Source organism: Gobio gobio, assembly GCF_949357685.1.
Source record: "Gobio gobio genome assembly, chromosome: 11".
In the NCBI taxonomy this organism is placed as follows: domain Eukaryota; kingdom Metazoa; phylum Chordata; class Actinopteri; order Cypriniformes; family Gobionidae; genus Gobio; species Gobio gobio.
Window position 1 is genome coordinate 29,005,637 of NC_137104.1, and position 21,800 is coordinate 29,027,436.

At 43.1% G+C, this 21,800-nt stretch overlaps 1 protein-coding gene across 1 annotated transcript; it reads right to left on the reverse strand.

Annotated features, from left to right (window-relative positions):
• Positions 1 to 16,400: 16,400 nt before the first annotated feature.
• Positions 16,401 to 16,705, reverse strand: LOC307133745 (cAMP-dependent protein kinase inhibitor beta-like; the record flags this gene model as incomplete). Its single annotated transcript, XM_079828975.1, has 2 exons — positions 16,401 to 16,483; positions 16,564 to 16,705. 2 exons carry the CDS (start codon positions 16,703 to 16,705, stop codon positions 16,401 to 16,403), a joined length of 225 nt encoding a protein of 74 aa, XP_079685101.1.
• Positions 16,706 to 21,800: the final 5,095 nt, after the last annotated feature.

Genomic DNA, 21,800 nt, shown 5'->3' on the forward strand with positions numbered 1-21,800 from the left:
GCGGAGGGGACGCGGAGTTCAGTACTTGGTGGACTGGGAAGGTTACGGTCCGGAGGAGAGAAGTTGGGTTCCTACGAGAGACATTCTGGATCACTCCCTTATCGATGATTACAATCGACAGGTAAGGGAAGCTGGGAACACCAGGAGGCGTTCCTAGGAGAGAGGGTACTGTCACGGTTCATGAATGCATTGCTTTCTTTTGTGTCTCGTGTCTCTGTTTGTTGTGTTGGTATGTGCTGCGTGGATCCGTGGGCGTGGCCGGAGCAATCATGCTCATTCATCTTTCATCGGCGCCAGCTGCGAGTCATTATCACTTGCATTTATACTCACCGGTTTCTCCTCTCCTTTGTCAGATCGTTTGTCGAGTTTGTATGCTGTCTGGTGTCCTGAGTTGTTCCTGTTCCGTTGGATGATCGTGTGGGGTTTTTGTTCTGGGATTCCTGTTCGTTGTTCCTGTTCATCGTTTCACGCCGGATTTCACCCTCATCATCATCGCTTCACTCTTCACCAGCACAGATACACCTGTTGATCATCGAGGTCCCTGCGTCACCTGCCAGCGGTGTTGTCTGTCTCCGAGTTGTATACTTTCTGACATTAAAAACTGAGTTATATTTCACCTGCAATTGTTTCCTCATTCTGTGATCATGACAATTCTAAGATGGTATTCTATGCGTTAGTCATGTGTACAATCATCATTAGAGCACCGCACGCAGGGGCGGACTGGCCATCTGGCGTACCGGGCGTTTTCCCGGTGGGCCGCTGGACAATGTGGGCCGGCCCGTTGCTACGTAAATATATATGAAGAATAAATTATAGTAAAACTATGTAGCCCATATATTTCCTTCCATCAGCCCAGAGGAATGGCCCGCGCAGCCCACTTGAGTCAAAATCGGTGGTGTAAAATCGCTCATCAATGTCAAAATGTTTGCGATATCCAATCAAATTAAAGGAGGCGGGATTTACTGTGCACAGCAGCCGAGCAGCGCGGGCGGCACTTGAATGCGAGCCGAGGTAAGAGCTGAAAATGAGTCAATGGGCAAAAGCAATATTTCCCGACTGTTAACGATTTAAAAAATGTTAAACGGACATTAATTTCCTGGGATGTAAACTACTGCTGACCTTTTAGAATTAATCAGATTGTAATGCCTTTTACGTTATTCATCACAGAATGCACAAAGAAACATTAGCGTAGGTGTCACAGTTTTCAGCATATCAGAGGGAATTTTGTCTTTCTGTTTCCAGGCTTTCTTCAGTAATTTCACAATCATTTTCAAATTATTCATAATACTCAAAATATATTTCTGAAACGTAGGCTTAGCCTACACATACATCATGCTAAAACTGGCAACTTTCATATTCAAGTAGCCTATGGAAAGTGTCATATATGAAAATAAATATATCATTTGCTAGTTAGTTCACATGCATTATTTTACACACTGGTAACCAAAAGTTTGAAATAATTAAGACTTTTTAAAAAGTTTTTAAAAATATTGGCTGAATTGATTTGATCAAAAATACAGTAAAACCACAAATATAAAGAAATATTAATACAATTTCCAATATGCCTAGTTGTTTTCAATGAGAATGTATTGTAAAATGTAATTTATTTCTGTAAAAGCTGACTTTTCAGCATCATTACTTCAGTAAGTGTCACATGATCCTTCAGAAATAATTTTAATATGCTGTATTTTTCATATAATTTTTAAACTCTTTTCCACTATTTGAGCTCTATTCCATAAAATTACAGATGTCTAGATACTATAACCACTAGAAAGGCACCCTAAAACAGTCCACATTCTGCATACATCCTAAGTCTTCTAGATCATAGCATTGTATATGGTCTGATTTTATGGTAGGTATTAGAGATGCTCCGATCAGCATTTTTGGGGCCGATCACCGATTACCGATCACCAAGATCATGATCTGCCGATTGCCAATCACTGCCGATCACAGAATGGCAGGGGAATGGTAATCTTTTATCTATAATCTTGCAGAGTTTGCACCATTTGTAGAAATGAAACTAACTCTAAATTAACTGAGTCAAGATCTTGAAGAACCACCAAGTGTTTATTTTAGAAAATGAGATAACTTAAGGCTACTGTAGGCCATCTTTCCCGAATAAATGTTTATAATTATCTCACCTAAATATTTGATCATGCAGTGCATTTTTGTTTTTAAAAACAATTTTTCAGGTAGGTCTAACATTAGTATTGAGGTAAGAAATACTAAAGACATTTAATAAGAAATCAAATGTAAATTAATATTGGTCTTCCCTGAATAAATTAAATTAGATTAATCCTTACACTTAAGTTTGCAAAAGTTAGTCATTCAAGAGCAGTGAGAGTCATAAAGGTTCATTAAACAACACAAGACAAAGAGAAACTCAGAGACAGCAGCAGTTTAATTTATTATAGGGTTTACGTGCAGACTCGTCAAGGCGGTAATTTAGTACATACATTTGTGGTTATCTGACCATTTCAGCGCAATTTGTACTCGCAAGCTTTTTGTGAGATGGCCTGTGTGTGTGTGTGTCTCTCCAGACCGTGCGCGCGAGTGCTGAGCGGTTTGAAGACTAGCAAGACTTAAAAATAAATGCAAATGATAAACTTTAGTGATGATGCGACACTGCCTCGATTGTGCAAAGTGGCAAATCCTGTGTCAACTGTGCAGCTCGATTTTAGTGCACATGCGATGCGCTGATGTGAAGCCATTTGAGCATTTTGAAAGGGAGAGAGAGAGCGCGCGCACACGGTGATTCACGCGCGCTGTTTGTGAACTTACGTCCCACAGAAAGTTTTCAAATGACTTAAAGTTATTTAATATAGAAATATGAATTTGTTATGTATTGTGTTAACGCTGCTTGTTGGACTGCATTTTCCATGATGCTTTGGGGCATGTGTTACCGGATGTGATGTCAACCAAGTAAACAAAAGTGAACAGTCACGTTAAGTTGTGTGTGTGTCATATTTTGCCTACATGCACTGTTATATTTCTTCCGCAAACACAACAAAATGGCGACGAGGATCTCGTTAATCCGCGTGTGCGGTATGGATGCGGGAAAGGGAGCGGCTTGACGGTGAGATCGCTGGAAATGAGAAATAAACAGTCAGCTGTTAACCCGCGTCTTGGCTGTAGAAGAAATAAGAGAAAAAAAAGACAACGATTCAGATAAGTGACTGAATTGATTGTAAACGGAAGAAACCGGCAAAATGGCATCAGTTTTTGGCAACATTGGTCCCTTTGATGAAAGTAGTGAGCCGTGGAGCTCTTACACAGAATGATTTCAGTACTTTACTGAGGCAAATGCTATTGCTCAAGAGAAAGTTGTACCCATTTTTTTAAGTGTGATGGGTCCAAAGACACTTCTGCGTAACCTCCTGCAGCCAGAAAAACCTGGAGAGAAAACGTATGAGCAAATAGTGCACACTCTCAAAGAGCATTTCTCTCCAAAGCCTTTAGTAATTGCAGAGCGATTTCGGTTTCACCGACGAAATCAGCTAGAAGGGGAAACTGTGGCAATGTTTGTGGCAGTGCTAAAAAAATTAGCTGAACACTGCGAATTTGGTGATGTGTCAAATGACACACTTCGGGATAGATTAGTATGCGGACTCCGCTGTGAGGGCATACAGAAAAGGCTGTTAACTGAGAGCAACCTGACATTACAAAGAGCAATTGAGCTGAGTGTGTCTATGGAATTGGCTGCTAAGGAAGCCCAGCAACTGAGCTCAAACAGTAAAGTGTATAAGATGGACACTGAAAAACAACCTGAATATAAAGACCCATGTTTTTGTTGTGGTAAGACTGGACACTCACCTGTTTCGTGCTGGTTTAAAGATGCAGAGTGCCGCAGCTGCAAGAAAAAAGGACACATTGAGCGTGCATGTAGAAATAAATCAGAAAAGAAAAAAATGCAGCAGAAACCAGTATACAGAAGAAAGCTAAAGAAGCGCATATTTACAGTCGGGCAGGAAAACAGAGGTTACGGACACTTCTGATGAGGAATTTCCTTTGCATGTGCTCACTGTCACAGAAGGAAATAAGGCTTATAAAGTCACCGCGCTTCTGGAAAGACAGCCAGTGAAAATGGAGATTGACACTGGTGCTGCTGTGTCACTGGTGTTGGAGGCAGTGTACAGGGAAATACTGAGCCACCTGCCACTCAAACCACCTGACGTGGTCCTAAAAACTTACACTGGGGAAGCAGTGACCATGAAAGGACTCACCCAAGTAACAGTTGAACTGAACGGACAAACAAAAAAACTGCCATTGTATGTGGTTTTGGGTGATTACCCCTCATTGATGGGACGTTCTTGGCTGGAGCAACTCAAGGTGGACTGGTCGGCCATACATATGATTACACCGAAAACACTGGACCTGGAAGTTATTCTCCGGAAACACAGCAACGTTTTCAAACAGGAGTTAGGCAGCATGGAAGGAATCAAAGTGAAACTGACTTTAGATCCGGGAAGCCAGGCAAAATTCTTAAAGGCCCGGCCCCTTCCGTATGTGCTAAAACCCAAAGTACAGGCAAGCTTGGCTGAACTCGTGAAGGATGGTGTGCTGGAACCAGTCAGTGGGAGTAAGTGGGCAACACCCATTGTGCCAGTTTTAAAGAAAGATGGAGGCATAAGGATCTGTGGGGACTTTAAAGTCACTGTAAATCCAGTGTTGTCAGCAGAACAATACCCCTTGCCTCACATTAATGACCTTTTTGCTGGGCTGACAGGAGGGCAAAAATTCAGCAAAATCGTGCTCAACCAAGCGTACTTACAGATGCATGTTGAGGAACAGTCCAGAGAATTTCTCACCATCAACACCCACAAGGGCCTATTTAGGTACAAACGCTTACCATTCGGAATCACTTCAGCCCCATCCATTTTTCAGCGAGCGATGGATCAGATTCTGGCTGGCCTTCCAGGAGTGGTATGTTACTTAGATGACATTCTAGTGACTGGTACTGATGAAGAATCACACTTACAACACCTGGATGCGACCCTTGAGAGACTGAAAGAATATGGATTGAGAGTGCGCAAGGATAAATGTGAATTTTTCCAGTTTTCAGTCGAGTACTTAGGTCGTGTCATCGATGCCTCTGGTCTGCATACATCCCCATCCAAGGTTAAGGCCATTGTGGATGCTCCAGAGCCCAAAAATGTAAACCAGCTGAGGTCTTTCCTGGGCTTACTAAATTATTACGGTCGGTTTATTCCAAACATCGCTACGCTGCTGAAACCTCTACACAAGTTGTTGTGTCATGAGAATAATTGGAAGTGGACTTCGGAATGCCAGGAGTCATTCAGAAAAGCAAAGGAGACACTTTTAAGGTCAAACGCTCTCACTCACTTTGATCCTGCTCTTCCCATTCAGCTGGCCTGCGACGCTTCCCCATATGGTGTGGGAGCTGTCTTGTCCCACATCATGCCAAATGGTCAAGAGAAGCCGATCGCGTTTGCTTCTAGGAGTCTGAGTAGAGCAGAAGCGAACTATGCTCAGATTGAGCGAGAAGCATTGAGCAGAAGGAAGTTCACGTTGCTGACCGATCATCGCCCACTCACTGCAATTTTTGGCCCATACCATGGCATTCCCTCTCTTGCTGCCAGTAGGATGCAAAGGTGGGCTTTGTTACTATCTGCTCACACCTACGATATCAAATACCGGAAGTCAGAACTACACGGGAATACGGACGGTCTGTCCAGATTGCCTCTTGCTGACAGGATAAAGGAGGCACAGGTGGTAGAAATTTCTACTTCAGTCAGGTAGAAAGGGCCCCAGTTACAGCTGTGCAAGTACGCAAAGGCACACAAAATGACCCTGTCCTGTCCAAGGTCATGGATATCGTCATGACAGGCAAAGGGGAGAGCGATGACCTGGAGTTAAAACCATACATCTCTCGACGTCATGAACTTTCTGTGCAGTCAGGCTGCTTGCTGTGGGGAAGGAGAGTGATTATTCCCCCGGGCCTGCGCAAGCCAGTGCTAAAACAGCTGCATGTGGGACACTGTGGAATGGTTCGTATGAAAGCGATTGCCAGAAGTTACGTCTGGTGGCCAGGAGTGGATGGCCAAATTGAGGAAAAGGCAAGATTATGTACATCATGTCAACGCATACGTAATGTACCACAACTGGCACCGCTGCACCCATGGGAATATCCGGAGAAGCCATGACATCGCATTCATGTTGATTTTGCAGGCCCAGTTGAGGACAGAATGTTGTTGGTCGTCATGGATGCACACAGTAAGTGGCCAGAGGTGGCTATCATGAAATCTACCTCAGCTGAAAAGACAATTGAGAAACTGGGAGAAATTTTCAGTAGATTTGGGCCACCAGTGCAGTTGGTCTCAGATAATGGCCCCCAGTTTACATCTCACGAGATGGCCACGTTTCTACTAGCAAACGGCGTGCAGCATATCACATCATCACCTTATCATCCTGCAACAAATGGGTTAGCAGGAAGGTTTGTCCAAACCATGAAACATGCTTTGAAAGCTTCACTTGGGCAGGGGACATTTCATCAATGCCTTCATAGCTTCTTGCTGTGTTATCACAGTACTCCGCACGCGACTACCAGAGTATCACCAGGGTCTTTGTTGTTTAATAGAGAGCTCAGAACAAGCTTTGAGCTGCTTAAACCAGCAACAATCAAAGAAACTGTCTTACGACAGCAAAAGAATCAGGTACAGCGACGGAACCTGCGAGCCAAGGACAGAACCTTTTCGACAGGCTCATCAGTGCTGGCCCGGAACTATGGCAGTGGTCCGAAATGGGTTCTGGCTACTGTGGATGCCCGGACGGGTCCAGTGTCGTATAAAGTCAAAACTTCTGGAAATCTTTCTTGGAGGAGACACACTGATCAGTTGCTAAAGGGAGCCAAAGCAGTTACGGATCTGTCTGAAGTCACTGATGTCACTGACCAAATTATTGACAGTACACCAGTTCCTATAGCACCCATCACTGAGCCTACTAAGACTTCAAATGTTCCATCTGTAGAGGAACCGTCTCCACCTGTTGTTCCGACAGAAAGTGAAACCCAAATAGGCCGCCGATATCCAGTAAGGGAGCGGCACCCACCTCCGCGTCTCTTGGATTATGCTTAGACAGGGGCTACCCTTATTGTTTCGGGGCAGAATAATCCCCTAAGGGTTAGCTAGGGTTTGAGGTAGTCTACCCTCATTCCCAGTGAATTAGTGTGTTAAGAAATTAATACAAAGTCTAAATGTTCTAAATAAAAAAAATTAAAAAAAGTCATGGAAATGTTCATAAAAGAAATTGAATTTCATAATTCATGATTATTGATGGTCCAGTTAAATTGTGATCTTGTTATACCTCAAGAGTAAGGGGGGAGGAGATGTTATGTATTGTGTTAACGCTGCTTGTTGGACTGCATTTCCCATGATGCTTTGTGGCATGTGTTACCGGATATTCCGGAGTTACGACTGTGATGTCAACCAAGTAAACAAAAGTGAACAGTCACGTTAAGTTGTGTGTGTGTCATATTTTGCCTACATGTACTGTTATATTTCTTCCGCAAACACAACAGAATTTTACCTCACCTTCAGCATTATAATTATTTTACCCGCGCTGGAAAGAGAATGAGACGGTGTCGCTGCATATCATGCCCTAGGTCTCACGGCAGGTGCGGGTTTTATGTGTCGTCAGCATTAGATCGGTTCATGAGATCGGCCTTTTTGGAGACCGCCGATCAATCATCCCAAAGCAATTATCGACCGATCGAGATCCGTTGCCGATCAATCGGAGCACCCCTAGTAGGTTGCACTTAGTAATATTAAACTTGTGTATGGAAAAGAGAAATCAAAATTTTTATTAAAAAAAAAAACTATTTTCCATGTGCACCAGGAAAGACAAATTATAACCTGAAGAAATATGCCAGTCATTCAGTATGATAAGCATTTCAATAAAACAATTAATATAATTCATATTTTTGTGTAAATAGCTTCGGTGTTTAAAATTGCCCTGTGTATAATGAGCTGGTGGGTTTATGGTGAGGTGTGTTGCAGACCGGGTGTGATGGGCTGCTTTGTGCCAGAAAGTCCAGGGCCACTTTTTTGCCCCAGTCCACCCCTGACCGCACGCCACCCTCAGACTGAATAATGCAGTGACATTATAATTCTGCCGAAAGTGAGTCTATGTTCAGCGATTAGAACATAAAGTTTACAAAATGTTAATCATGAACTAGCGATAAGACCCAGAATCTGCCCTACCTAAATTTACGACCAGGAGCCGCTACAGGTTGAACCACTGTAGTCACATGGACTATTTTAACAATGTTTCCCTTTCTAGAGTACTCTCGTATTGCGTTTTGCTAAATGCTATGGGGGAAATTTCCTTTCCTCGAGATTTTGAAGCAAATTTTTATCCTAAAAATACCATGTAAAACGCAGTGCAGCTGCACAGCTCTCAGCAGGAAGGAGCTGCGTGCCAATCAGGTCCCTCTAATATTCCCGCCACAAGGGGCAGCAGAATTTGCATAGCCAAGGGTATAAAAGACCCTGTCTTGCCAGGTTTGTCAGATTATTTCTTCTTCAGCGACTCACCTCGCTGAGCTCTGGATTGAAGCCCGCTGTCGAAACGCTACCAGCGGAACTCCCTGCAGCCCTGAGGACGCCGGATTCCAACCTGGTCTCCGCCTTCAGCCGCCTGCTGTTCCAGCTGTGCCATCCGGCGTTAAAATATCCTTTATACTGTGTCTATGTGTGTGTGTGTGTTGCCGCTGCAACGCCACTTCTAAGAGCTTACTAGCTCTCCCCTCTCTTCTCTCGCGTCCGCCGCGTTTGTGAAGCGCAGCGGACAGAGAACGTTATGCTTCCGCTGCGCTAAATAGCGGCGCGGACATACGGAGCTCTCCTCTTCTCTCGCTTCCGCTGCACTGATAAGCGCCGCGGACAGAGAATGTTATACCCCCGCTGCGCTAATAGCGCCGCGGACATACGGAGCGCCGCGGACAGAGAATGTTATACCCCCGCTGCACTAATGGCGCCGCGGACATACGGAGCTCTCCTCTTCTCTCGCTTCCGCCGCGCTGATAAGCGCCGCGGACAGAGAATGTTATACCCCCGCCGCGCTGATAAGCGCCGCGGACAGAGAATGTTATACCCCCGCCGCGCTAATGGCGCCGCGGACATACGGAGCGCCGTGGACAGAGAATGTTATACCCCCGCCGCGCTAATGGCGCCGCGGACATACGGAGCTCTCCTCTTCTCTCGCTTCCGCCACGCTGATAATCGCCGCGGACAGAAGACGAGTGAACTCAAGCCTAAGCTCTCCTCACTCTTCCTCCTTTCTACTCTTCTTCTTCTCTCGCTCCCGCCGCTCTGATAATGGCCGCGGATAGAGAATGCCAGAGTAGACGTGCGAACTCAGGCTGCTGGATATATCGAGAACGCGCTTACGTCAGGGCCGTTCTCGCTGCAGTGCGCGCTTGCTGCCAAGGGAGTTATAAAACTGCCTTATGGCAGCGCGCACGCTCTCTCCACAGCGCGCGTTCGCTGACTAGAGCACGTCCTGCGCCATAACACGCGCTCTCCGTCTAGAGCATAACGGTGTCGTAAAATGACGGCCAAGCCTGCGCCCTTTTTTCACTATATCAATTCTCCCAGTCCCCTCTATTCAGGCGGCTGGAGTGGGTCAACACTGTAGGTAATGTGTACACTACATAGTGTGCACTCCTGCATAAGCACTGTTAATTCAGCGCCACAAAATCACTCAATAAATCTGATATTCTCGCAGTTCCCTTGGTTCAGGTGACTGGAGATGTAAATATTGCAATTAACTAGCCTGTGGTCAAACATAATAAAACAAGGTTACTCGCTACAGTTCGCTCGCAGACCACCGTGCTTTCGCACTGTGGTAGAGACAACAGTGAGAAGCGACATGAGTCATGTGCTTCGAACCGAAATATCAAAACTCTTAATAAACGGAGCGGTGGAAACCGTGCACCCCTCACAGAGCGAGTCAGGCTTTTACAGTCGCTACTTCCTTGTACCAAAAAAGGACGGTGGTCTCAGGCCATTCTAGATCTCAGACATCTGAACAAGGCCCTTATGAAGCGCCCGTTCAAAATGTTGAAAATTAAACAAATCCTCGCGCACATTCGCCCGGGAGATTGGTTCTTCACTGTAGATCTAGAGGATGCCTATTTCCACATCCAAATAGCCCCTCATCACAGGCCATTCTTGAGATTCGCCTTCGAGGGGAAAGTTTACCAATACAGGGTGCTACCCTTTGGTCTATCTCTGGCTCCCCGCACGTTTACGAAGTGCATGGAAGCGGCGTTAACCCCGCTGAGGCTTCGGGGAATGAGAATTCTCGACTATCTCGACGACTGGCTCATAATAGCTCAGTCAGAGATACAGTTATTGAACCACAGATCTTGGCTTCTCAAGCATTTGAAATGCTTGGGCCTCAGAATCAATGTGGCAAAGAGCTCATTGTCTCCCACACAGAACGTTTCGATTCTGGGAACAGTGTTAGACTCACTACAGATGAACGCGCGACTGACGTCACAGCGTGTGCTCTCTGTTCGGAACTGAGCGGTTTCCCTCAGGTCCGGTGTATACACTCCTCTCAAACACCTTCAGAGGATGATGGGTCTCATGGCCTCGGCGGCGCCAGTCTTCAGACTAGGTCTGTTACATATGCGCCCTCTCCAGCGCTGGCTGAATTGTCGCATTCCAGCTCACGCATGGCTCTCGGGCCGATTATATATCAAGGTAGACCACAGCTGCATATTGGCTCTGGTTCCTTGAAAAAATCCCGTCTGGTATCAGACGGGCGTGAGTTTGGGCACTGTTACGAAGTGGAAAGTTATCTCGACAGATGCATTCCAACCTAGGTTGGGGAGCCCTTCACGAGGGCAGGCCAGTCTCCGGTCTCTGGTCAGACTCGGAAAAGAGCCTTCACACATAAACTGTCTAGAAATGAAAGAGGTCACGCTATCGCTAAGAGCTTTCCTTCCGTACATAAGCACCACCATGTCCTGATCCGAACGGACAGCAGGTCAGTGGTAGCCTATTTAAATCGCGAAAAGGACGGCCTAAGATCGATTGGTCTGCACACAATGGCGAAAAAGAGTCCTAATATGGGTGGAGCACTCATGTGCTCATGTCTCCATCATTTCTTTCTCCATCATTCTCCATCATTTTGCATTGGTCCCCCGTAGCAATACGAGAGTACTCTCGAAAGGGAACGCTTCGGTTACTTACGTGACCTCAGTTCCCTGAGAAGAGGGAACGAGTATTGCTTTTGCTTGCCATGCTTCGCTTGCTCAGGGAGTCGCTTCAGTCGATTAACCTGACAAACCTGGTGAGACAGGGTCTTTTATACCCTTGGCTATGCAAATTCTGCTGCCCCTTGTGGCGGGAATATTAGAGGGACCTGATTGATCCGTCCCGCCCAGCGGTCTCGCCATAGGTTCCTGCAGTTGCAGCGGCACAGCTGCTTCCTGCTGAGAGCTGTGCAGCTGCACTCCGTTTTACATGGTATTTTTAGGATACAAATTTGCTTCAAAATCTCGAGGAAAGGAAATTTCCTCCATAGCGTTTAGCAAAACGCAATACGAGAGTACTCTCGAAAGGGAACCGAGGTTACTTAAGTAACCGAAGCGTTTTACTTCCTTTCTGGGCCTTCTGGGACAGTGTTAATTAAATTGCTGTGTATGGAGGGGTCAGAGAACGCTCGGATTTCATCAAATCTTCATTTGTGTTACGAAGATGAACGAAGGTCTTACGGGTTTGGAACGAAATGAGGTGAGTAATTAACCCTTAATCGTCCCTCAAGTAGGGTTTACGTTTGAGTCCTTTTACAGAGCAATTGCATAAGGAAATATACAGTTTTTACATGGAAAACTATTTATATTTTTTTTTATTTACTTCTCAACTATACATTTATGCTGTGTTTTTGTGGGTATTTGGTAGTTCTTTACCTATTTACTGCACAAATACTTAACTATGTCATAAATTGGCTCATTAAAAAAAATGTTTTATGAAAAAATCACTTGAATGATGATCTTAATTAAATATAAATAGTTTTTGGACATTGCTCTATGTGTTAGGGATAGAATACTGCCATCTGTAGGTTTGTGGAAAAACTTTAGGAATTATAGTTAAAGAGAGAGAGTGCAATGACCACATTATCCACTAGAGGTCCATAGGGAAGTTATGCAAAAGTTAAGCTGCCTTTCATCTTTCTTTTATTTGCCCTTTTCCCTCTCTTTCTCATGATTGTTCCATGTTGCATTTGTGCTCTAGTATTTGTCCTTCATTTATGCATGGAATTTTTTTCAGATTTACGCCAGTTTTGTTGATTTTATTTGCCAGTTTCTATAAAAATGCTCTCTGTTGCAGTCACACATGTGTGTGTGTGTGTGTGTGTGGGCATGTTTTCGTGAAATATCAGGACACAAATGTGTATAATGACATGGGTATGACATAGGTATTACAAAAAGAGGGTGAAATATGAGGACGTTCCCCATGTCCTCACTTTTCAAAATGTTTATAAATCACACAGAACAAGTTTTTTTTCACAGAAAGTGAACTGCACAGTCTCCTGTGAGGGCTAGGTTTAGGGGCAGGGGCAGTGTAAGGGGATAGAAAATACGGTTTGTACGGTATAAAAACCATTACGCCTATGGAATGTCCTCACATTTCACAAAAACAAACATGTGTGTGTGTGTGTGTGTGTGTGTGTGTGTGTGTGTGTGTGTGTGTGTGTGTGTGTGTGTGTGTGTGTGTGTGTGTGTGTGTGTGTGTGTGTGTGTGTGTGTTTTCAATGTGGGGTCAAGACCCCGAGGGACTTAAACGGTAAAAAATTGTTTACAAATCTTTAGAACAACCAAATCAAGCCCAGATTTTTTGTGCATGTTTAGATAGATTATTTAGGAAAAGTCACTGAGTCTCATGGCCCTGAGATGAAGGGAACACTTTTTAAAAATGGAGGAAAAGTCCAGTGGGGTCAGCTGGACCCCAAGGGCCGATTTAGGGTTAATGACAGCATTTTCATTTTTGGGTGAACTAACCCTTTAATTATGGTTTCAGCCAACGCCACTTGCAAGAATGTGTAAATTCTAAAATAAAAAATCTAAATAGGCAGAATCAGACAGAGCAAAAAACATATCAAAACCATTTTGGTACTTTTACTTCAACAGTATTTAGAAGAACTCATTCTGATTAAAATCACTATAAAGAGTGAAATGAGGACCTGATATAGTTTGCATGTGTAAAATATTGAATATAAACATGTAGGACATTTAATCTGCCAAATGTAAAAATAAATGCAAATACCCCATCCCAATATTACACTAAGTACAAAAACTTGTTGTTCCCATAAAGATTTTTTAAATCAATCACTGCTCGTGCCAGCGAGCACACAGTCTCATTTCTAAAGACAGTCAGCTGAGGTCATGTCTGGTCTTTGATGCTGTTGTCTCTGTATTGGCACGTCTGTTAATGTGCTAATAGCTGTGAACAGACACCCTGTCTCAAGCTGCTGACTGGCAGAAGGTGACATTGAAAGCTGTGTTTTCAGACATGATGCACACTGTGTTGGCAACACCAGTGACAGTGCCAGCTCCCCCAACATATGCTGATCACAAACTATCACCGTTTGCTTTGAATAAATACATATTTAATAAGAATCTTTCAAAGACTTTCATAGTCTATGTTAGAGGTAACCTGCCTCTTTCACAAGTCCAAAATGGCACTCTGATTATTACACACAATTTTTTTTAATAATACACAGGTGCATATGTGAAGAGATAATTAATGCAGTTGGAGAGGCCAGGGGCAATAGCACAAAAATTCTTCAGTTACAAATCTGTGTGATGAGTTAGAGATAAAGTTATATCTCTGCCTGAAAGGATTGTGATACCTTTACTTGTTAGAAAAAGAGGTGTTAACTAACTATTAAAGGGATAGTTCACCCAAAAACAAAAATTTGATGTTTTTTCTGCTTACCCCTGAGGCATCCAAGATGTAGGTGTCTTCGTTTCTTCAGTAGAACACAAATGAAGATTTTTAACCCCAACCGTTGCTGTGTGTCACTCATATAATGCTTGTCAATGGAGACAAATTCTATTAGAGTAAATTAAAAAATCGAATTAAACCCCGCGGCTCGTGACGACACATTGATGTCTTAAGACACGAAACGATCGGTTTCTGAGAGAAACCAAACGGTATTTATGCAAATATATCACCTCATATCAGACGTATGTCTTCAGCTCTCCAGACTGCCATCACTTCCCGTTGTTGAGGTCAAAATAGCGGCCGGGTCATAGATATATACATAGATACCGCATTAGTGCCTGCGTGGATCATGGTGTGGATCTATGGCCCGGCTGCTATTTTGACCTCACCTACGGGATGTGATGGCAGTCTGGAGAGCTGAAGACATACGTCTGATATGAGGTAATATATTTGCATAAATACCATTCGGTTTCTCTCAGAAACCGATCGTTTCGTGTCTTAAGACATCAATGTGTCGTCACGAGCCACGGGGTTTAATTTGAAGTTGTCTGTCCATGTTTTTTTTACTCTAATGGAATTCGTCTCCATTGACAAGCATTATATGAGTGACACAGAGCAACGGTTGGAGTTAAAAATCTTCATTTGTGTTCTACTGAAGAAACGAAGACATCTACATCTTGGATGCCTTAGGGGTAAGCAGAAAAAACATACAATTTTCGTTTATGGGTGAACTATCCCTTTAATGTTAATGTTAGTTAATAAAAATCTAATTGTTCACAGTGCATTAACAAATGTTAACAAATATAACTTTGGACTTCAAAAATCTATTAGTAAATGTTGAAATTAGCATTGACTAAGATTGATAATTGATGTAGAAATATTGTTCATTGTTCATTGTCAACTAATATAGTTAACTAATTTTGACAAATGAAACCTTATTGTAAAGTGTAACCAAAATGTAATTTTGGCTATGGTGTTAATGGCAGTAAATAGTTACAAAAACTAAATTATAGTTATAAATAGTTAAAAAAAATTAATTTGAAAATCTTGAAAATATAGAAATAATTAAAGTAATTTGTCATTAATGGTTGTATACATTTGTCAACTGATCAATACATTTTAGTAGGATTTTAAATAATTAAAATGTACACTTAGACTTATATTAAAGTTACAGTTAAAAGGATAAGGCGAAAAACTGTTTGGTAATATTAATAAATATTAAAACATAATATTATTACTTTGAAGGTTTCACTTGTTTGATATACAGTGGGTTAATATAATTTAACTGACGTCTTGATATATTGACATACCAATATTATCATGATATGTAATCTTATTTTTAATGACAATATAACTGTTGGAACATTTATTTGTTACTTATACCGAAAGAAAACAATGGCAATGAAAATCACAATGGCCCCAGATCTCAGTTCAACTTTATGGGTAAACTTTATGCAAACAAAATTTGTCTCTTCAATTTTATAAGGAATGTTCTGAGTTGAAAACTATATCTCTGGCCTTCATGAATGTGATTTTGTTTGTGTATGTGTGTTTTTCCACATGGCTTATTAAAATGCAAAAAACGCTAATATAAATGCACAGATAAACATTGGAGCCTGCCTGCTTATATCCATCAATAAAATTTGATTACTGTACATTTCATCCGCAAAACTAGATCACTTCAATCATAATTAACAGAGCTGTCTACATTGCAGAGACATACCTAGTTGACAGATGCCCATTTTCCATTTTGACACTGCAGCTACTTCAACCACTTTTGTCTGCCTGTCTATTTGAACTAAAATCATTTTGTTTTCAAACATCATGTGTGAAGTGATTCCTGTGCATTTATGACCATGTCTTCCAGCGTAGTATTACTTATATCTTATTTGAATTAGCTTTTAATTTTTAAATGTTTTCGTAATTTTATGTGCTTTTGTCATTTTTATTGGCTTTTGTTTTTTATATATATTTCTATTTAGCTTTGTTTTACTTTTATTTTAGTTTTAGTCATTTTAATACTTCAAAAATTTTATTTCAGTTTGAAAGTTTTTCATTTATATTTTATTTCAATTTAAAAAAATATTTTAAATAGTTTTAGTTTTAGTTAAAAACAACAACACTGGTGGCTTCAGCCACATTCGGATGTTTCTGTTCACTTAATGTTATTGCTACCCACCAAATCTGCAGGTAGAGTTGTAGTTCGACTGACCACAGATGGAGGACATTACTTGACCAATTGCCCCAAGGTAATCTGAGACATCTACCAGCATGAGGCATGAGTCTGAAAGTCCACTTGCAATTAGCCAAAGGTCTGCACAGATATCTTGTCACTAAGGTATTGCCATCTTTATATTTCCTTTTCTTTCTTTCTCCATCAGTGATGTTAGACAGGTGTTCATTGTGGGAGGTGAAGAGGAGTTTTCAGGATCCCTGTTTCTCCTCCGAGCATTCTGGAGGGAGTGGAGCTTCCTGTGACGTTGGGGACTGAGCTCCTCCGGGGCCATCTGCAGAAAAAGAGCAAAGAGACAGATTAATGCACAGAACAACAAATTTGTATATATGCGTTTCAATAAATTTGATTAACCTTTGAGGGAGAGTTCAGCTAGTTTGAGAGGCAGGTCAGAGGGGTTGACACCGGCAGGAGAGCCCAGGATGTCAGGCAGAGCATTACGACGGCCTGACCGACCTGACGACGCAAAATCCAACACCGGCTCCACCTCCGTCATCTCACCACTGCCATTCTAGAATCAAAATGATTTTTTAAAAAAAAGGTAATTTCGAAAACGATAGAAGTTGGTTTCAAAAAGTAAACTTAAGATTCTCTTTTAGAACTTTAAAATAAAGTTAAAGGAAATCCTGCAAACATAGCACAATTTCATAAAAACACTAACACTTGATGGAATTACAGAAACTGCATTATTTTATGTATCAGGTCTGCCCTTATACAATAGACAGTATATTTTATTGATCATAGATTGTGTCGTTTGAAGACTCTCCACATTTTTGTTTTGTTGGGTTTAGTAAATGCATGCATTTTGATTATTTTGCTGCAGAAATTCAATAAAAAAAATTAATAACCCATCTCAGAGTAGCTTTATAGAATGTCTTTAAGTTTTTTTTCATTATCAGCAATCACCATGTTGACAATAGCAAGTTCCTGTTCTTCATTTCGGAGCTTTCCTCTGCTCCCTGAGGGAAGTAGATGTTGAATCCTTAGATAGACAAAATACAGTTACATATTAGAGACCAGAGGCATACAGTCACTGAAATACATGGTAAAGGTATTTACACTTTGCAGTAGAAGCCCTTATACAATGTTGCAACATCATACCTGTTGGTTTCTGGAAAAAAATCTGGATAATGGATGCCACTGTGTACCGGCTTACTGTACTCGTTCACCTGCCTCTCTGATAGCCTGTGGTTTATGACATCTTCTATGATAGTATCTCTTATTTCATCAGTTACGCTAATTCTGGCCCTTCTTTGAGCGCCACCATGCATCCACCCTCCTCAATCTCTACCTTGTCCTTGACCAGGCATTCCTCTCCCTTGTACTGGTACTCATATTCCTCTCCCTCGTGAAGGCATTTTTCTTACTTTCTTTGTGTTGCTCTATATTCCTTTTCCACACAAGATCAGCCCAAAGATGTCCTCTTTTACTGTATACCATATGAAAGAACATCAACACCTGAACAATTCCTATGGGAATCAGCTGCGATTTATATATTTGCATAACTTCACTCAGCTGTTTCTCAGTAACAATGGAATAAAATACAGGGGATATATTTGTGTTTCAATTCAAAATATGAACAGCTGTTCACTTTTACTTTAGTCTATAGGATTAGGTTTAGAACATGGTGTTATCTGTTCTGACATACAGTGTTAAAGCATTGGTAAATTTGGCAGTGTAGCAACAATGAGTTTTGGGGAATAATTAATTCAAATGGTATGAATATTCATGAGTCTATGAATATTATTTGCTTGTTGTACAGACAAAATTTACGTATAACGGAACCTTTAATCATTTATAAGTAACCTTTATCCAAATTGATTTCTTCATCAATTATCAATCTTACAAACCTTAAGAAACATTGATCTGTTTGATCAGGACAAATAATATCTCTTATGTTTGTACGATCTGCACTACTGAAGTAGTACTACATGAAAATCAAGCTTAAATGGGTAGCTTAGATCTTACGCTTCAGTGACTTCGAGATTTGTGAGCAAAACAATACGGATTCAATTTAATGCAATTATTGGGTTTTAATAAAACAACTACAGTTTACAAAGCTACGATTCATACGGGGAAATATGCATATATATGTAGGAGAAAACAAACAATATTGTACAAACAAGGAAACATGAAACTTAATGAATAATAAAAAGGGAAGAAGAATTAACAAGAGAGAGAGAGAGAGAGAGAGAGAGAGAGAGAGAGAGAGAGAGAGACCGAGACAGCTTCACAGTCCTTTCGCAAGAGCCCACAAGAAATTCATATAAATTCATAATTCAGACAACCTTTTCCAAGCAGTTTGATTGTGAAATAGAATACTTACATTACTACGGCTTCTCGTGTAAGTGTCTGAGTTTGAATTGTCTGGGAAGTTCGCTAAGGATTTGCGAGTCCCAGGTGAACTTCTTTGAAGTTTAGGAGAGTCCAGAAGTCTGCCGGTTTCTCTCTCCGTGCGGGGAGGCCTTCTCTCAGGATTGGGAAGACCAGGGTTGGTCTTCCCCTTCAAGGCAAAATGCCAAGAGGTCCGTTCCTTGTGGTGGCGGAAATGCAAAGAGCTGACGGTCAGTTCCAGTTTTTATAGAGGGGAAGGCCGACGCCCAAAGAGTTCAACTCTCCAATCTCTTGCGGCTACATGATGCGGTTCGGATCTAATCAGCGTAACACACAGGCCCTTTGTTTAAGTATGATTTGATTAGACAAGTCACGAGGGCTGTGAGGTGTTCAGACTTTGGTCTATCCTGCCACATGACTGATTGAATCATTAATTGTATAGCCTACACAGACATATGTTGTGCTAACTGCATTAAGAGTTTAGGAAATTTGCTAAAAGTATTGAAAAAATTGTCATAGTGATTGTAAGACCCAGACCAAAACAATGGATTTTCACTGCCAAATTTACCAACGCATTAACACTGTTTGTCAGAACAGATAACTGTCACGGTTCATGAATTCACTATCTCTTTCTGGTACGTTACGTATGTGTGTGTGTGTATGTGTTTGTGTGTGTGATTGGGCGCTGCGCTGATTGAGATCACCTGCGGCTGTGATCAGCGCTTCACCTGCTGCTCATCAGCACAGCCTATTTAATGTGTCTCTGTTTGTCATGTCATTTGTCAGAGCGTTGTTGGATGTTCCTTGTGTGTTCCCGCTTGCCTCTTGTTTCTCTCCTGCTGCCTTCCGTGTTCCCTGGTCGTCGTGTTCCACGTTTCCTGGTCTTCGTGTTCCACGTTCCCTGGTCTTCGTGTTCCTCGTTCCTGGTCTTCGTGTGAGCGTCAGAACCATCACCTCTCACCACTCCACCATCAGCACTCTTCTCTGGAGGTCTGGGTTGTCCTCAGCGTCCCTGTGCTGCCAAGCGTCTTTCCACCTGGACATCTCTGCACTGTTGCGATCTCTTGAACTTATGTCCAAATAAATACTTTTACTTGCATTTGAATCCGACTCTGTTTACGTTAAGGTAACGTCACAGAACGCTCTGACCAAGAAGGATGGATTCAGCAAGTTCTTCAGATTTAAATGAGTTTCTGACACACAGCGTCTCCAGGATGGATCAACAAGAGGAGAATTTGGCCGTCACGGGAGGCGCTGTACAGACCTTGGTGGCACAGGTGTCCGAGCTGACCCAAGCAATCAAACAACTCTCTTGTCCCGCTGTTCCCAGCCCACCGCCGCTTCCCCCCACACCAGCAGCGCCGACCCGCCACTATGAACCACGCCTACCCAGCCCTGAGGTATATACTGGTGAGCCCAACTATTGTAGACCTTTTTTGACTAAATGTTCTATTTTTTTTGCGCTCCAACCTCAGACTTTTTGCACTGAAGAGGCAAAGGTGGCATTTGTTCTTACTCTACTCTCCGGACGGGCGGCGCTATGGGGAACGGCGGTGTGGGAGAATCGTCATCGCTGCTGTTCCTCGTTCCGGGCACTCTCAGAAGAGATGAAGCGTGTGTTTGACCGAGCGGTGGCGGGGAGAGATGCGGCCCGTCAACTTGCCGACCTTCGTCAGGGCGACCGCTCGGTCTCTGATTTTTCCATTCAGTTCCGCACCCTCGCCGCTCAGTGCCACTGGAACGAGGAGGCACAGTGGGATATGTTCCTGCATGGGCTGGCTGACCGCATCCAGAGAGAGATTTTTACTCTGGACCTTCCTGAAGGACTCGATGAGCTGATCGAACTGGCCTTGAGGGTGGACAGTCGCCTCAGTCGTCTGGAGCAGTCATCCAGGAGGATGCGTCAACCCGTTAATGTCGAATGCCCTCAGGCCAGCAGATGGGGTGCGGTCAGTCCCACTTTCGATCCTGAGCCCATGCAGGTGGGTCGTGCTCGGCTTTCCCGGGAGGAGAGAGAGAGAGAGACGGAGATCCCGTGGTCTTTGCCTCTACTGTGGCGAGGGAGGCCACTTCTGGGATAGATGTCCAGGAAAAGACCATGCCCGGCGGTAAACCAGAGGCTACTGTCGGGCGGGATCTCCGTGGAGAAGACCTCATCCTCTACTCTCCTTCCGGTAAGACTGCTGTGGGCAGCCCGGTCTCACGTCTGCCAGGCACTGCTGGACTCAGTGGCGTAAGGAAATTTTATGGACTTATCATTGGCACGCACCTTGGGTATACCCATCACTGCACTACAGGACACTATCAAGGTCAGCGCACTCAACGGTCAAGAACTTCCCGGTATCACACTCACCACCAAACCTTTGACACTCATTACATCAGGCAATCACACGGAACTCATTTCATTTTTTCTTCTGGACTCACCCCTGGCTCCCGTTGTCCTCGGTCATCCTTGGCTGGTCCAGCATAACCCTAGGATTGACTGGGGACAACTTTCTGTTTCGTCCTGGAGTAATAAATGTTATGAGTCTTGTCTTGTGTCTGCCTGTTCGTCTGTGTCTCGTCCTGTTTTTCAGAAGGAGGTTGTGAATTTGTCTAACGTGCCCTCTGAGTACCTTGACCTGAAGGAGGTGTTCAGTAAGTCCCGCGCTGCTTCTCTTCCTCCGCATCGTCCCTATGACTGTGCGATAGATTTACTCCCAGGTAAGTCTCCGCCTAGAGGCAAGCTTTACTCTCTTTCTGCTCCAGAGAGGGAGGCCATGGAGAAATATATTTCTGATTCTCTAGCCTCCGAGTTCATCCACCCTTCCTCTTCTCCAGCGGGGGCGGGGTTCTTTTTTGTGGGTAAAAAGGATGGTTCGCTGCGACCTTGCATTGATTACCGAGGGCTGAATAACATCACGGTGAAGAATACTTATCCTTTGCCGTAGATGTCTTCAGCTTTCGAGAGGTTGCAGGGAGCATCCGTCTTCACAAAACTGGATTTACGTAATGCATATCATTTGGTTCGCATCAGGAAGGGGGATGAATGGAAAACCGCTTTTAATACCCCTAGGGGGCACTTTGAATACTTGGTGATGCCGTTCGGGCTGTCCAACTCCCCTGCGGTTTTCCAGGCACTCGTCAATGACGTGTTGAGAGACATGGTCGATCAGTTCATATATGTTTACCTGGATGACATATAGATTTTTTCTTCGTCTCTCCAGGAACACGTTCAACACGTCAGACGAGTGCTTCAGAGGTTGCTAGAGAATGGG